The sequence below is a fragment of the Podarcis cretensis genome, assembly GCF_951804945.1.
Source record: "Podarcis cretensis genome assembly, chromosome: 1".
In the NCBI taxonomy this organism is placed as follows: domain Eukaryota; kingdom Metazoa; phylum Chordata; class Lepidosauria; order Squamata; family Lacertidae; genus Podarcis; species Podarcis cretensis.
The window spans coordinates 108,865,122-108,882,914 of record NC_137170.1 but is presented as its reverse complement, the minus strand read 5'-3'; the positions used below and the strand labels follow the sequence as shown (position 1 = coordinate 108,882,914).

Genomic DNA, 17,793 nt, shown 5'->3' with positions numbered 1-17,793 from the left:
AATTCTAGTCAGTTGACCTACAGAAGTTAGGAAGACTTAGCAATCCTACTTTTTTCCAATGTGTCCACATTCCCAGGTGTGAAAGCATAAAGAGGCAATAACATGACTACCTTGTCAATGTTATGGCTAGAGAAAAACTCCTTGTCTGTTCAAAGCAGTAACTGCTGTGATAAGATGGTTTGGGAATGTTAAAAGAAGGGTACTGTGGCCAATCAGAAGCTATGCAAAAAACGCAAAGAAAAGTCAAACAAAATTTCAAGACATGGGTGGGATGAAAAACTGAACATACACAGTTTTTATTGCAAGAGAAATACAAAGTAGATATTGCTGGAGCCATTTGGTCCATTTACTGCTTCCTTAGCTAAGTGCTGTTATGTTAAGAGCAAGTCTGTCAAATATATGAATATTTTACTCTACATCTTTAACATTTCCGAGGCTGTTGAATAATGCACAGTCTTTTGGGCAGTATAATCTTCTCCAGACTGGGCCGCGGCTTTTGATGTTGTGAGGCTCTGGCTGGAAATTTATGCCTGAGCTGTAAGATTGAAGAAAAGGGAAAAGTTAAGAATATGAACGAAAGAATACCTGACCACAAACCATCAGCATTAAAATTCAACTGGGCAGAAGTGGCTTATTAGTTCTGCACAAACACCTCCGCTTTTTTTTTTTTTTTAAACGTCTTACAACATTAATAAAACACAACCATTTCAGCAGAAACCTTGCAATTTAAACATCAGAATGATAAAAGAAATAAAGACCCATTAAGAGAAAACACGGGTGGTGATGGTGGGAAGAATTATGAAGCTAACAGATTGAAAAACAGAATTTTGATACCGAACAAAAAACACACACTAAACAAACAAAGAAACTTCCCACACATGAAGAACATTTAGTTCCTTTAAATAACATATGGTATGGAAGCAGCAGATGATGAGGGGAACAGACATGTGATGGTCTTTGCCTACCCTCCCCCCTCTCTCCTAGTTTTCCCCTTTCAGTGCCTGATACAAAGGCACATAAACACTACCTCCCATCCTAGACCTGGCGCCAAGGTCAACAATAGCAAAGGAAGCCTGGGAGATGGCTGCTAGCCCAAGGATACATTCACACTGCAGTTTATTCTGTTTCCCCACCTGACTTCCTGAAAACTATATAATCCATTAATCTGATTCCAGAAAAAAAATCTGTTTGAAGTGAGAAAATTTGGGGTGGTATACCAGTATGCAGTTCTTCCCTGCCATTTTCATGGGGGAACAGAAGCACGCATGTGCAGAAAGTGTGGGGGAGTATCATGATGTCCAATGACATTCATTGTTGGGTCACACCATGCCCTCTGGTGTGAGTGAAATTCAACGTGATGCACCATTATATCAGTCAAAAAACCACATTTCTATAAGACATTAAGTCAGAGGCGCCAAATTGTGCTACAGATGGGGGGGGGGCCTGCAGCATCACGACACATGTGTATGACATCACATACATGACAATGCGATGGAGCTGGGGCCTCTTTCCACGGCAGCAGGAGGAGCCAGCCACAGAAGCTGTGCTATGCTCGGCTCTGCACTCAGCCTCCTCCACTCCCTGATCTCTTGGAACACTGGAGGGACCTGCCCCCCCCAAAAAAAATTATTGGGGGGCCAGTAATAGCTTGGCCCCCATGATATGGTGCCCCTGCAATAAGTACTGCAGTGTGAAAGGAAAATTAGAAATTGGGACAGAGCCACTAGCATTATAATCAGGAAAACTAACACAATGTTCACCACATCTAAAAGCACCCTTAATGTTTTCTAATCCTTATACTATGCTCTGGCTACACTGCCAACTAAGTGGCATCCAACTCCGAAACCAAAAGCCAGTGGCGTTAGCTCCTGCTATCACACTCCTAAGGAGAGACACTTGTTTGTTGTGTGTGCCTAGCAAAGCCCACCATAATAACGCTGGCAAAGGTGCCCCCCACCTTGCTTTTGACTTGCGACTGACTAGTCAAGGTTCAGCTTCCTTAAAAGCCCTTTATTTTCTGGCTAAGCAAAAGTGTTAGGGTAAACAAACAAACAATAATAATAATAGCAAGGAAGAAGATACCCGACAACTCATTTCAGATAGCCCTCCAAGATCAAATGATTCAACTTCTTAAGGGAAATAATCACATTTCCCCAGGAAAGGCAGTGCTATTTTTCTAGAAAAAGAGGTGCCAGAACTTACCATGAATGCCTCCCTTGTTCTCTTATAATGGCAATGGCACCTACTTGCGAGGTGCCGGAACTGAGTTCCAGCAAGTTCTGGCTGGGGGGGGGGGGAGCCCTGAGCAAAGCAATTGCTCTCTGAGCACTTAGAAAAGTGTGATATGACCAGAAGTGATTTCTAAGTGAAGGTGACTAGATCCTGTGCAAATAATATGTAGCAACTGTGCAGCATTTGTTGAACTGCAAGACTGTTGTCTAGAAATGTTCTAGTCATTTCAAGTCTGGTGAGCAGAGTAAGGCAGTAGAGCAAGCTGCGCCACTTCAAACTGCAGGTGGGAAAACAATGTTTTTAAAAGTCACCAAGAAAGAAAGAAAGAAAGAAAGAAAGAAAGAAAGAAAGAAAGAAAGAAAAGACTACACAGCAGACAGAGAGATGCACTACAAACCCTCTTCCTTCTTCTGAAAGGATGCTTTAAAACCAGCACATCCTTCCTGAAGCATATGCAAATGATAGATTTAAGTGGTACACTGATCACTAGAGCATGTGCCATTGACCAACCCCATAGCAAAAACACTTACTGCCAAAATACCAGCCTTCAAGCTGTTCTGAACTTTCTCTCTCATTTGTAAAAAAATGTCAAAAAGAAATTGTCAAAAAGACACAAGGAACTTAGCTAGATGAAAAATGTATTTGCTGTTTGAAGCACAACAAACAAACAAAACCCCAAACCCAAATTAACCCTTCAATTTATGTATGCTACTGCTGCAGCCCGTGTTTTGTTAGTCCCAAAATGGAAAACGAGTGAGATCCCAACTGAAGAAGAATGACAACTTAAGTTGACAAGATAAGCTCAACTCGCAGACTTAACATATAGAATAAGAGAACAAGAACATATATTTAAAGAAGATTGGAAAATGTTTATTGAATGAATATATGGGAGATAATTGTGTGCAGCTGAAAACGCTGGCAGCATAAAGATAAATTCAACAGTGTAAACAAGCTTTGATGGATGCAATAGTGGAATACTGAATTGTATAGTTTTTGTAAAATATGCAGGGATTTATGATATGTAAAATGAACCATGGAAAGAGAAGGAGGGAAGTCACTGATATCTTAAAAAGGTAAAGGGACCCCTGACCATTAGGTCCAGTCGTGACTGATTCTGGGGTTGTGGCGTTCATCTCACTTTATTGGCCGAAGGAGCCGGCGTACAGCTTCCAGGTCATGTGGCCAGCATGACTAAGCCGCTTCTGGTGAACCAGAGCAGCACACAGAAACACCGTTTACTTTCCCGCCGGAGCGGTACCTATTTAACTACTTGCACTTTGACGTGCTTTCGAACTGCTAGGTTGGCAGGAGCAGGGACCGAGCGACGGGAGCTCACCCCGTCGCGGGGATTTGAACCGCCGATCTTCTGATTGGCAAGTCCTAGGCTCTGTGGTTTAACCCACAGCGCCATCCGCGTCCCACTGATATCTTGAGGATGTAAAATGAGTATTTTAAATTGTAAAACAGAAAACTTAATAAAATTATATACAAATTAATCCTTCTTGCAATGTACTAAGACTTCAAATGGCCACACACCAAAAAAAAGATTAGTTCAGTTTGTTCATATTTAGCAAGCAAACATCAAGCAGTGGGTCCAAGTGCAGAGCGCAGTTTGAGCGGTGCCTTAATTATTACCAGTCTTGTCTTCTCAGCAAGTTCTCTCCATCTGATGAGACCACATTTTGCTGTGTTTAAGTCAAAGGAAGCCATGGGTAGAAGGGGCAATCCTTGATAATCCCTCTCCCCCCATTCAGCACCCATTCAAGATCTAACAAGCAGCTTTGCAATGTTTTAAAACCTAACGTATTTATTGTGGCATAAGCTTTAATGGGACTAGAGTAGACTTCATCCGATACATGAAGAGCTATCCTCAGTTGGAATTGTGTGTGCATGTGCATAAACTCAAAAAAATGGTGAACAATTAGGCCCGAAATACAATTGACCCAGTTTGCACATGATACATCAAACCATATCTAAGTGTGAACAAGCATACAGGTACTCACAAAAAGAGTCACAGCTACTCTGCTCCTCCTTTAGCCCTGCTGCTGACACACTCCCCAAAGCCTATCCATAGCCTGGAATAGTGCTATGTTCAAACCCAGACTCCTAGTTTGTCTTCCCTGGACAAACCATGAACCCAGGACTGGATACAATGCTAAGCCAAACCATGGCTTAGCTCTGGGAAGTTCAGCAGCAAGACTGAGGAAAGAAAAACGTTGCTGAAATTTTTACCACATACTTGCCTGTTCACATTCAACCATGGTTTAGCTTAGAAATACCATGGTTTGGTTACAAGCGCACAAGTACAGTGTCCATTCACAGTAGCAGTAATTCACGAGTACAAATTCCTGGCTAGTGCATATTTGCAAATAATCACTGTACCTACCATGTATATGTTTAAGCTTTACAAAGAATTGTAAGAGAGTATACCTTCCCTTTCATGACCATTTGGTCCCACTGCTTCCTCTATACCCATGTATTTTATATATCTGCCAATTAAGGACAACACTTCATGCATCTGGTGAAGTGGGCTCAAGTCCACAAAAAATCTGTCATGCTTTAAAGGGTCTCGAGGCTCATGGTTGATTTTGCGACAAGAGATGAAGACTGCTACCTTTTTTTGAAGGTTTCTTTTTTAAAAATAATCATTGAGGTATAATTAATAATGAGAAATCTTGAAGGCAACTTTGCAATATGTCCTTTTCATGTGTACTTACTTTATCCAGTGCATCTGAAAGCAGAATACTCATGCTTTGCATTTTTATGACATTGAGAGAGCTGTGGAGTAAGGAAAAGAAAGTTAACCAGGGCTTTAATCTTCCCAGAACCCTTCATGCTGTTTGTTAAATTCTCCCCCACCCAATCCTAACCTGCAGAGCACTTTGCTTTGCTTATATTAATTTAGCGACAACCTAGATGTTGCATTAAGCGCACGACTGGTCTTTGAGGGCTTGTATCCTGTTTACTAAATAGCAGCTGCAATGTCCACAATCCAGAATGAGACTGAGGGTAAGGGAAATAATTTAAATCCCTTCTTCCTGGTCTCAATCCAGGCCCCCACCCCGCAACAGCTACTACATTGCAAACAAAAACCAAGCACACAAGAGCTAACCTGTTGCTAAATTTGACCCTCAGTCAAGTCATTGCTAATCTTGCATAGATCACAGTGTATTAACTTTGGATCAAATAGTGCCAGAAGGGCATGGGGAAAAGATAGGTAACATATTCAGCGCTCCTTTGGATACAATCAAGGTCTAAATCAGAGGACTCATCAAGCTCTGAGATGAGTAAGTCAAGATACTGTACAAATACAGTTTTTCACCACAGGCAGGACGCAACCAAATCTATACTTCTACTGCAAGTGTGTAAGAACCAAAAATCACACGTGCATTGTTCTTACTTCCAAGTATTCTACATAATTTATATGTAATTTATATGTATTAACCGGTTCTTACTTATGTAGAGATGGAACAGACAAGTACAAGGTGCAGCTGATCTCTCGTACATGTGATTGTATTAGGGCTGAATGATTTCTGGGATGCTATTTATTTAAAGCATTTTTATCCTGCTTTTCACCCCACAGCAAGATACAAATGCCAGTGATGAGACAGTTCTGCCCTTAGGCCTTCAATTTAAAAGACATGACACAAAGGGAAAAGTAACAGAGTGAGGAAGGAAAAAAAGAAAACATAGGCACTGTCTCATAGTTAGGGAATTATTCTACGGACAAGCTGGAAATTCAAAGGTTGCAAGAGGAGGAAGAAGCCTGAAGTTGCTGGTCTTTCTGCAAAGTTAATGGGAGAGGCTCTGCAGAACCATCTCTCTCTCTCTCTCTCTCTTTCCAACAGTCCAATGGAATGGCTGGGGTTGTTGTCCCAGGATAACAAATGGTGTAAACAGGCTCCTTTTGTGCTGTGAAGCCAGAAGATTAAGCTACAATTGAGCCCCTGAAAGATTTCAGCAAGCACATCTTAAAATAGTTCCCCCCCCCCCATTTAATAGCCACTTCCTAGTGGCAGCAGGTTGTTTTATAGGCTTTATGTGCAGAGGAAGTGAACGTTATCAGCTCAGTTCCTGGAATAGTGTTTGCAAGGTGAAAGGAAGACCACAATGGGGCTTTTTTGTGCATGTGTGGTTTTACTATAAATAATAAACTTTTGCCCCAGACGAAAGTAAAAAGACGATTTTCCACACAATTGCATTACTGGCAACTTCTCAAGGCTGCCAAAGAATTTTACAAGCACCTATTTCCAACTTTCTATGCACCTCATTTTAGACAAAAACAAAACTGTATGAATTTTGCCTCATGTATCATATAAGCCTTCACTAAGCTATCCCACCTTTGTCACAAAAGTCTGCAGGGCTAGTTATTTATTATGCTATTATTTGAAAGAGGAAAATGCAAAACAAACCAAGAGACTATTTTGTATTGGTTCTGGAATTTGAGGCAACAGGCTTCATCCTGATGCTAAGGCTACAATCCTAACTCCTTATTTACTGTGCAGAAGGGAGAGGAGATTGGATGTGGCCAAAGTTTCCTTCCACTCAGCCTAAAACAGCTCTGACAACCTCTGTCTGTGGAATGATGCCAGTGTCACTCCTCTGGAATAGAGCTTCCTGTCCGTCAAAATGGCATGTGTGCACAAGTTTACCAGCTGGATTCCCACTGGTATGAGCCTAGAACATGCCCCCAAATGGGATGTTTGGGGAGCATGGAAGGCCTGAACTGGCCTGAGATCCATTAGATTCTAAGCTGCTCCCACCGTCATCACTTAATAGTATCAGACCTCATTGCTATTGCAGCTCCAAACTATTGTAACACAGAGCAGGGTTCTTGCTATCCCCTTCTGCCCCAGTCACCATGAAGAGCAGGGCTTCAGATACAGATACACAATTCTGCCATGCTTCACTGCTGCCTGGCCAGGGTTAGGATTGCCCTACTCTGATGTTAGCCTCTAATGGCTGGGGAGCCACAAAGGCCTCCCAAGAATAAAAGTTGAACATGATTTACACTGTTAAATTTGGGGGGCGGGGGGTGTAAAACTTCCTGTGCATGATTTTTCAGCACTGAATATATTTTAATTTAATTTTTTATCAGGTTTTCTTTGCTTTACCTTCATTGCTTGCTGCAACAGTATCATTGTCAGTAATATTATTTATAATTCAAGTTGATATATCTCTTATATTTTTATGATATAGCTGTATATTCATTCATTTTTTAAAATAGATAATAAATAAATAAATGGACATCCTCTTTCCCACAAACCTGAACTTATTCACTACGTAGTCATTCTAATTAACACCGCACACATACCTAGTCTTGTCTCTCGCTGGGATTTTGGTACTTTTTTCAACAGGTGCATTCTCCAGCTTCTTGGCAACTCTCATACCTCCAGCTTTGACTGTAGAGGAAAGCAGTGATAACATGTGTGACTGGCAGATAACCCCCAAACAATTGGTCTGTTTCACATTATGCAAGACATATGTTGCCAAATACATATTTAGAATGGTGGGCAAGATACAGATTTTAATTCACAAGGCATTTAGTCCGGAGCACTTGCATTCCTCAGGGACACAGGAAGTAGCCTTGTACCAGGTTAGACCATTGGTCCACCTAGCTTGGTATAGTCCATCACTGACTGTCCAAGATCTTTCCCAGCCCAATCTACCTATGTTACGGAGTGAAGCTTCTAACCTACATGTACAAACCATGTGCTCTTCTTATCATTAAACTATTGCCCAGGTGTACAGTGGGTCTTAAGCTACACTGTTAACATGATCACTTTGATTCTATGAACAGAACATTCATGAATTTGTTTGTACTGCTGCCAGGTTGGTGCAAGCTGAGATGTTTACATGCCATTCACAGCTATGATATTAAACCACTTTTACACCCATGCACAAACAGAAAGGTGTTTCTTTTTGTTTGTATCCCACACAGCTGCAGTATGGGTCAATAACATAGTCCCTTGAAAAGACTAATTAATTGCATGTGACTCTGCCTCCCCACCAGTAGGGAGGAATGTAGGTGGGGAAGACCCATAATACAACTGCTGTCCCACACGTTTGTATTGTGGCTCCCATACATCTTAAGAATGGGCATGTTGCACTTATTTAGAAAACTTAACAGTCCTTGCCATCAAGCATGGAAAAGTTAAATCTATCCTTGAAAAGGTTTAGCTAACATTGCAAAATATGGAGAGAGAAGATTTATCTTTTAGTGTTTTTGCCTTCAGTCTCAAAGTTTCTTTGCAACCATAGGTTAGATAAATCATATAAAAAGTAGTAGTAACCTGGAGTCTTCGGGGTTCTAACAAAACATTTTGTAGTCTAGATTTAGCCTCCAAGTAGCCACCTCTGCCCATCTCAGATCTGAGCATAACCCACGACAAATAATGTTTGCATTTATCTATCACAAATAGTTCAGAATAAAGAGATATTTCTTGTGCTGGTATGATGCATTTGACTCTCTGCATTCTCCCAAGTAATAATTATGCTCTGTTAACATGCCTGTCAATTATAAAACCAATTAGCAGTAATTAAAGCTGAAGATGACCTGGCAACAATAATTTCAATGTTGAGCAACGTCAAACAAACTCATCTTTAAAAGAACTTAAAGATATTTCAGATATAATTGTTGAAATAAATTACTCTTTTCCCATGTCATACAAGGCATTACATCTAAAAACTGCCAGATTAAGCAGAGACTTAAATTTAACTTTGGTTAAATGCCCTCACATGAAGGCATATTTGTAACCTTGTGCCTCTGCTGCCTCAACTTGTGTTTTTTGGGAACCAAATAAAGTCCTTTTCATTTGCCTTTTTTTTTTTAAGGTGTCTTATCTGCACTTTTCAGTTTCAGTTTTAAATTTATGTAATATGTTTACATATTTTATTTGTGTGAGTCACCTCAAACCTTTCTGTGGAGAGGCAGGGTATAAATTTATTAAGTACCGTAAATAGTACCTGGGCTGCTTCAGAAGAAAGAGTGGGAAATAAACTGAATTAACAATACACAAAGAAACAAAATAGTCCTGGATATGAGCTTCAGGAACAAGAGTGGTTAAAAGAGGTGAAATGCAGTTTTCATTAGACATTCAGATATGGAAGACTTGGATTGATTAGAAAAAAACGCTGCAATTTTTACAAGCTTTGATCGATTCCTGGTGCAGCTAGGAAACTAATGCTTATTTTCATCGTCATAACAACCCTGCAAGATAGGTCAGGATGAAATTTATCTACTGGCTCAATCTTCATTCTTTGAGCGGGGGTTTTATTTTATTGAAATATTTTATATTAAAGATTTTCTTCGGTTACAAAAGTACTGTATGTGCAATTGTCTCTTTTTGAGATTGCCTTGCACCTAATCCAGTCTTCTTCACCACCACAATCTCACGCTCTTGTTTTCAATCACAGCCCTATTATTATTATTATTATTATTATTATTAATTTATTATTTATTGAACTGATATACTGCCCTATACCCCGAAGTCTCAGGGTGGTTCACAGAATAAAATCAAAATATAAAACCACAAACCACATAATCCAAATAAACAACAACCCACTAACCCCTCCCAACCCCCACATTCTAAAAGCGCATAGGATGTCAATCAAATCAACCAAAGGTTTGGTTAAAAAGGAACATGTTTGCCTGTCGCCTAAAGGTGTATAATGAAGGCACCAGGCAAACTTCCCTCGGGAGAGCATTCCACAGACGGGGAGCCATTGCAGAGAAGGCCCGTTCTTCTGTTGCCACCCTCCAGACCTCTCGAGGAGGTGCCACATGAAGGAGGACCTCAGAAGATGATCTCAGGGTCCTGGTAGATTCATGTGGAAAGAGGTGGTCCTTCAGGTATTGAAGACCTGCGCCATTTAAGGCTTTATAAGTCAAAACCAGCACTTTGAATTGGGCCTGGAAACTAATTGGTAGCCAGTGCAGTCAAACCAAGATTGGTGTAATATGCTCAAACTGTCTTGCTCCAGGAAGCAACCTGGCTCACCACTAATTGGTGGGAACCAAGAAAAGTAAAAACACTTAAGACTTTTTAACTGCTTAGTGCTTTGATTCTTAGCTAGAGGAAACACTGGTTTTTACACACAGGGCAAAGTGATGACTGGAGAGCCTCGCTTTCATATTTTTATCTAGGACGTTTTTGTTAACCACCTTGATTTTCAAACACCTCATCAACAAGTCGCAATACCATTACAGTGGTACCTTGGGTTAAGTACTTAATTCGTTCCGGAGGTCTGTACTTAACCTGAAACTGTTCTTAACCTGAAGCACCACTTTAGCTAATGGGGCCTCCTCCTGCTGCTGCGCCGTCGGAGCCCGATTTCTGTTCTCATCCTGAAGCAAAGTTCTTAACCTGAAGCACTATTTCTGGGTTAGTGGAGTGTGTAATCTGAAGCGTATGTAACCCGAGGTACCACTGTAACTAATCACTGTTACAGGGAAGCAACAAATTTCAGGAGTCACTGCTGTGTCCACTACAGTACTAACCAGGAATAACCAGTGCTATTTTTCTGGAAAGAGAGGTGCCAGAATTCACCATGAATACCAATGGCACCCACCTGAGAGCTGCCAGAACCCACTTGAGAGGTGCTGGAACTGAGTTCCGGTAAGTTCCCCCTGAAAAGCCCTGGGAATAACTACAGTACAAGTTTGTTAACTACAAACAACAGGCCAATAACTCTGAAGCCTGAAGGTTTCTACGTGTGTTAGAGAAGACGTCTGAAGTTTGAAGCAACTCTTTGAGGGGTAAACAAGCTCTGTTACAGCCGAGCTTCCAAATGGGAGCAGCTCTACAAATGCAGAACTGCCTGTACTGAGAGAACACCGCGCGTGCACGGTCCACTGTTAAGGCTTGCTAGTTTAAGCGCTCTTTAAATGACACTCAGTGGGAGAGCCGCCTCTTTTTCCCGCAGATCGCGCTCTGGAGGCCGAGCTTTCCATGAAACGCGTCTCCGCCTAGGCGCATTGCGCGCCGCCTCCCATTCAGCGCAGAGGGGAGGGACCTGCCGTAGTTTCTAACGACCCACTTCGCCTCGTGCGCAGTTCGGCCCTCGTACGCATCTGGGGAGGCGGGGAAGAAAGCTTTTACCACAGGCTGACATAACAACTACACTTCCAGGGCAGCGAGAGAAGCACACGCCCACCAAGGTGGGCGGAGAGAAGGAGCATTATTGCGCCACTGTCTACAACCTCGAGGCTCTCATCTTTTCTTCTCCGACATTTATTTTTGGGGGGGAATAAATTCCAGTTAGGCGACACACAAAAGATTAGGAGCCAGTAACACCCTGCCTCATTCCTAGCTATTGGTTCAAGAAAACTACGGTTGTTGTTGTTGAGGGAACAAATATCTCCAAAGAGGGCGGGATTTTGTGCTGAAGCGCACCGTCCTAGCCCTGCTTACCTAGCCCTGCAAACCCGAATGCATTCACTAGCCCCCTCCTGAATAAGCGCGGTTGCTATATGGCTCCCCCGCCAGCTCGCAGCTAAGCCTCCCGCCCTGCCTCCGAGGACCTGCCTGCTTACCTGCAGGGGAGCGCCCCACTTTCAACGGGGAGGCCGGCGCGGGCATTTCAGGCTTGGTCATGATGGCTAAGCAAAGCGCGCACTGCGAAGCAAGCGGGCGATGCTACGGACTACGAGCTGCGTTCTGCTCACTCCGTCGACGGCTCCTCCTTTATGGGGAGGAGGCAGTGCGAATAAGAGGGGCGTTGCTGCCAGCGGTGGAAAGGGGCGGGGAAGGGGAGAGAGAGCTAGAACAACTTTTGCCAGCTTCGAGTCTAGCGGCTGGAAGGGGAAAAAAACAAGAGAAAAAGGGGCTGGGGTTGCTCTGAGTTTGGCCTCGAAGGGCTCTAAGTCCACAGCCAAGTTGGTAGCGCGCAAGCTCTGAGAGACATAAAGGGGCGTGTGCGTCATGCATCTCCCCTCACAAAGGAAAAAGAGAGAAGCACAAACGTATCACGGCAGCTTAAGTGTCAGTGTAATGGAAATATTGGTGTTAGTTGTATTATTTGTGCTTGGGTTTGTCTCTCCAAGTTGCCCTTCCCTCCCTCCTGATTTCTGTTCAGAGTTGGAATGCCAGCTGTGGTGGGCCAGTTCAAGGCCACAGGCTTCTGGCATGACTCATTCCCACACTTTCTCAGAGAAATATGTATGTGTGTAGACAGATAAATAGCCACCAGCATCCAGCAGTTGTTTTTTTTAAAAAAACAAACCAACCACAAAAATAATTTTATTAATATAGATTTTCAAGATAACCTACAAAGGATAACCATAAAACAAATATAAAACAACAGTAGTCTTGTGTGAATTTATTCCCCCCCAAAAAATAAACGTCGGGGAAGAAAAGTCTTCAGTTTGAGTCTCTTACCATTTTGATCATGGGCCTAGCCGGGGGGGGGGTGCAGCTGCACCCCCTAAATCAGAGGTTGGCAACCTGAGGCCCATGGGCCACAAGCGGCCCACAAGGGTCATTTAACCGGCCCATGAGCTGCCTCCGAACCGAGCCACCCACTCGGCGAGTCCCTGCGAGCTTCGCTAAACCAGCGCAGTGCAGCGTGGAGACTCGCTTCCATGGCGCCGGAAATCACATCTGCACAGATGCCAGAAATCGCGCATGTGATCCAGCCCATGGAGGGATCTCCGTTGGAGTGAACCGGCCCAGGCGAGGTAAACCTTGCCAACTCCTGCCCTAAATCAAGTAAACAAATAGAAATAAATAACTAACCAATCGCATCACAAATAACTCGGTTCTGTGTCCCCCCAACATAAAACCTGGCTACGTCCATGATTTTGATTACAACCTCCTAAGACCAGGTTCGTTATTAGTGTATAGCTTATGATGCATGAGCATCTCTACATTCATGTATGTAGTGTGAATAATTGCCTTGTGACTCAAGGCAATAAAACATTTTACTTTGAACCATGTGGGCAAAGAGTTTCTCTTTAGTGCCAACTCTCCAGTGGCTGAAGGGTGAAGGTCCTGGAGGTGTGTTACTCTGATTGTGTACATTGCTATAGGTGTGATCTTAAAATGTTTTTGCTAAGCAGACAAAATAGCCAAAATAAATAGGAAATTGTATAAATGAAAATTTGGTAGCATCACTGCGGCCCTTATTTTAATGGCAGCCACTAGAAATTTTGTTGTATTTGTTGTTACCAGTTTATTTTGCTCCCCAAGTATTTATTGTTGCTAACTTTGCTGCAGTAAATGTGCATTCTGTAGCTGACCTTTTGTTTTGAAATCTTTACGATAATATTTTAGTTTCTTGTTTATTATGTTGCTTTAAATGTATACTTTCTTGAGTAATGTTTTATTCTCAAATGTTTTACTTGATGTTTTAATACAGGCTGTAAATCGCTTTGAGGTTTTTTTCTAAAAAATATAAAGCAGCATAGAAATGAAAGGGGGGAAAGTCACCTAATAATCAACTGGATGCTCTGGATGAGGTAACAATAATGGGGAAATAACAATAATTAACTCTTTATGCAAATATCTGTAAAAAGTGAGCCAATGTTCCACACACACAAAACTTCAGAATGGAGTTCTCTTGAAATGACTCCCAAGGACTTAAAGCTGTGCATTCAGTTGTGCAATTGATAAAGTTCTTCTATATTTTATTTAGAACAGATTTTGTAGGCAAGATGCTATTGTGTCAAGAGAACTGCTTGGAAAACAGTCATACCTGTTACACAGTTTTCTTACTGCATTGAGAACCACAATACAGTATTTGGAATAGGGGGAAGTGCTTATGTGTTTCAAGAGGCTGAGATCCAGACAGGCTCCCACCCCCTTTTCTCCAAGGAGCTCAAGGTTTTGTGTATGGTTCTAATCCTCACAACAACCCTGTGAGGTAGGTTAGGTTGAGAGTCCTGGAATATCTGCCCCCTGCCTTGCAGGCCTTGCCCACCTGGTCAGGGACAGCGGGACCCTGACTGACTCTGGCTACAAAAGCTGAGGCTGCTGAACAGACTGTAGGGCTGGGGAGTTTTGCTGTTGTGGGAGAGATGTTGCTGTTATTGCTGTTAATTTTTTGTTATCTTTATTTTGGATCTCACTATGATTAATGTGGAAATTGCTCAATTTGGTTGTGCATTTTTAAAAAATGTTTGTTATGTTGTAATCATGTTGTGAGCCACCTTGAGCATGGTTTGAACTATGGAAAGGCAGCATACAAATAAAATTATGTCTGTATGTGACGGTGACTAGCCCAAGGTCATTTAGTGAGCTTCATAGCTGAGCGGTGATGTGAACCCTCATCTCCCAGGTCCTAGTCCAACACTAAAATCAGTACTCCACACTGGCTCTCTGTAAGGGTTGCCATACCTCCGGATATATACTGAATATTGCAGCTGCAAGCAGTGTCCATGCCAGCAGTGTCGCTTTTGCTCAACAACTTTTTGAAATATGGTTTGGTTTAGAATTATATGGAAATTGGTTGAAATAGTTTGTCTGTTGTCTCATATCCTACTTCGTTCTTGGGTCCTCGTTTATATTCAAGCAATTTCCTTTCATTTGTTTTTCTTTCTCTGGTATTTTTCTCTTTTTTCTCATTTCTCCCCCCAGAGCCTCTATGCAATTCTTTTGTAATTTGTATTTCATGGGAATTATTTGGAGAAGAGAGTCAAGTTATGCATACTCTCTGTCTCCCAGATCCCTCAGAACTTTTCCAAGCAAAGCAACAATATGGAGTCTCACATGGATCCAAATGCAAGCTGTCCTAAAAAAATGGAAGAACTATGTGCCACTCATATGCTCCAGCTGCTGTTACTAATTACCGGTAATTGGGGCTTTCCCCCAGTGAATGACTGCTTTCTCCTTTGGGGACTTTTGGGAATGCTTCAGAAATACAATGCATACCCCCTGCATAACTGCCATCGAGAAAGTAACAATTGCTGAGTGTGTTTGAGTGGCAGATATTCTATAATAAGCACAACTAGGTCTGCTATGAGATTCAGCATTCTTAATTTTTTTAAAAGTGTAAGGCCTTGTAAAGCACATTCGTACAAATTTTAAGTAAAAAGCAAGTTCGACTGGGTGGGAATCCCAGGTATGTCTTGTATGGGAATTCAGCTTTAAGGTGCACTCCTATACATGTCTACTCAGAAGTAAACCCCATTCAGTTCAATGGGGTTTACTCTGAGGTTAGTGTGTACAGAGTTGCAGCTTTAATTGTATATTCCTACTTATAAAAAGAAAATTTTCTCTCTCCCACTGGTTTGATTAAGGAACCTAAGAACCTTCGTGTGCCTTTATAAATATAAGTCTAATGCATGATGGCAAAGCAGGATACAACCTGCTTTGCACCCCACCCCACAGACAAAGATAACTCACATCGACACAGCCTGCGGGTGCTTGGCTCACCAAACACATTGGAGGTAATGTGTAATCGGTGCGTTAAGGTATGTGAAAATGGGATTTAGGATAATAAATAATAGCTAAAAGTTACTAAAATCCTTTTATAGCCAGGGAACAAATAATGTTCATGCTGAAACAACCCCCTCCCCTTGTAATTGTTATCTTAATTAAAGGACAGTATTTTATGGTTACTGACGCCCTGGCTTTCTGCCAATTTTGCAAGCAAATGGCTAGTTGAGAGATTGTTTTAGGATTATCCAGTAATTCTTGTTTGAGGAAGAGCCTTAATAATTTAACCTAGCAAGAGGAATCTCAATGCGTTTTTGTCGTGTCAGTACCTGTCCTGTGAGTGCGGTAGTCTATCCTAATTCTGAAAAGTTATACAGCGGCAGGCGTTAAGCACCACAGGAATGCAATAAAAGGCAAAGAAGGCTTGTGTGTGTGTTTGTAGTGTACACATGTGCAGTTTATAGGTTCTCTTCCTTCCCCTTCCACTGTACATAGTTGAGACATTATTTAAATAACTAGTGGGTTATAGCCTTGTTGCTTTGCTTTTATCTATTTACTTATGTTTTTACCTTGTATTTTATCTTGAGATAAACTGCCCTGAGATCTTGTAATGAAGGGCGGTATATAAATTGAATAAATAATCATAATAATAATAATACCGGTAATCTGGAAAAAATAAATTCAATTGAAATCAAGGAGATCTATTTCCATGTAAGTGTAAATCTGTAAGACTTATAACCATGTAAGTTTTATGTTGTACTGGAAGGTTAATATTTTAGCAAAATCTATTGATTGAAAACTTTTATGTTTGTGTTATTTGAAAGTTCAAGCCTGTCTATGCTAATTCACTGGGTCTTACTCTTCCTTGGAGGCTGCAATTATAACCCCTGGGAAACAGAAAGAGGGCTCTCTATCTCTGTGTCTTTTTCTCACTCTCACACACTTCACTTTTCCAAGGAATCTGGGCAAAAAGTTGCCTCTAGTAGAATCAGAGCTCTGAAAAGCACATACAGTAGAGATCAAGGAGTGTGTCACTCTCCTCCACCCCTTCCTCCTTCTGCTTTATGTACTTTTTGAGAGAAGTAACCATCCTCACTCTCTCATGACCAAGGGAGCAACTCAAGAGACTCTGTGGCTGTCAGGGGGGAACAATTTATTGGAGCTAAGAGCCCCATCAAAGTGTATATGCTGCTTGTCATTCCTTCTCTCTCCAAAACAGGGTCAGCTCCCGGTCCCCCTCCATTGTTGATAAGCTTTGCTAGCCTTACCTGTCAGTAATGGTGAGCAAGGTTCAGGTACCTTGGGCCTTGCCTGTCATTTACCTTTTCCACAATGCCCTGGAACTACACTGGGGGAGAGGATTGAGGGAAGTGAAATAGCCACTAGGCCCAGAGGAACAAATTTAAAAGTGGGGTCAGGGCGGGCATCAGAAGGTTCTGCCAGTGTGCTATGGCCCTGGCAGCTGCCCATGGATACCAGATGATGATGCCAGCTCTTATAATGTCATATTTTTATAAACTGTTTTCTGGTCATTGACCATATTAAAGATATTTGATTTTGATGATGCCAGCTCTTCTGTAAACACACATATTTTTGGGATGGATTAACTTCAGTCCGTAAAAGAAATGGAGTGGCCCTCATAGTCAACAAAAGAGTGGCAAAAGCTGTACTGGGATGCAATTTCATAGAATGATCTCGATACGAATCCAAGGCAGACCTTTTAACATCACAGTAATCCAAGTTTATGCACCAACTACTGGTGCTGAAGAAACTGAAATTGACCGATTCTATGAAAATTTACAACACCTTATAGAAGTGACACCAAAGAAGGATGTTCTTCTCATTATAGGGGATTAGAATGTTAAAGTAGGGAACCAAGAGATAAAAGGAACAACTGGCAAGTTTGGCCTTGGAGATCAAAACGAAGCAGGGCAAAGGCTAATAGAGTTCTATCAAGAGAACAAGCTGGTCATCACAAACACGCTTTCCCAACAACACAAGAGACGACTCTACACATGGACATCACCAGATGGGCAGCATCGAAATCAGATTGATTATATTCTCTGCAGCCAAAGATGGAGAAGCTCTATACAGTCAGCAAAAACAAGACCTGGAGCTGACTGTGGCTCAGATCATCAGCTTCTTATAGCAAAATTCAAGCTTAAACTGAAGAAAGTAGGAAAAA

At 41.8% G+C, this 17,793-nt stretch overlaps 1 protein-coding gene across 1 annotated transcript; it reads right to left on the bottom strand.

The window, feature by feature from the left end:
* Positions 1–267: 267 nt before the first annotated feature.
* On the bottom strand, positions 268–12,092 carry DAPL1 (death associated protein like 1). The gene is made up of 4 exons (XM_079983659.1): positions 11,768–12,092; positions 7,547–7,634; positions 4,950–5,010; positions 268–535 (listed from the first exon to the last, which is right to left on the bottom strand). The coding sequence occupies exons 1-4, from the start codon at positions 11,826–11,828 to the stop codon at positions 422–424; spliced, it is 324 nt and encodes a 107-aa protein (XP_079839785.1). The 5' UTR covers positions 11,829–12,092; the 3' UTR covers positions 268–421.
* Positions 12,093–17,793: the final 5,701 nt, after the last annotated feature.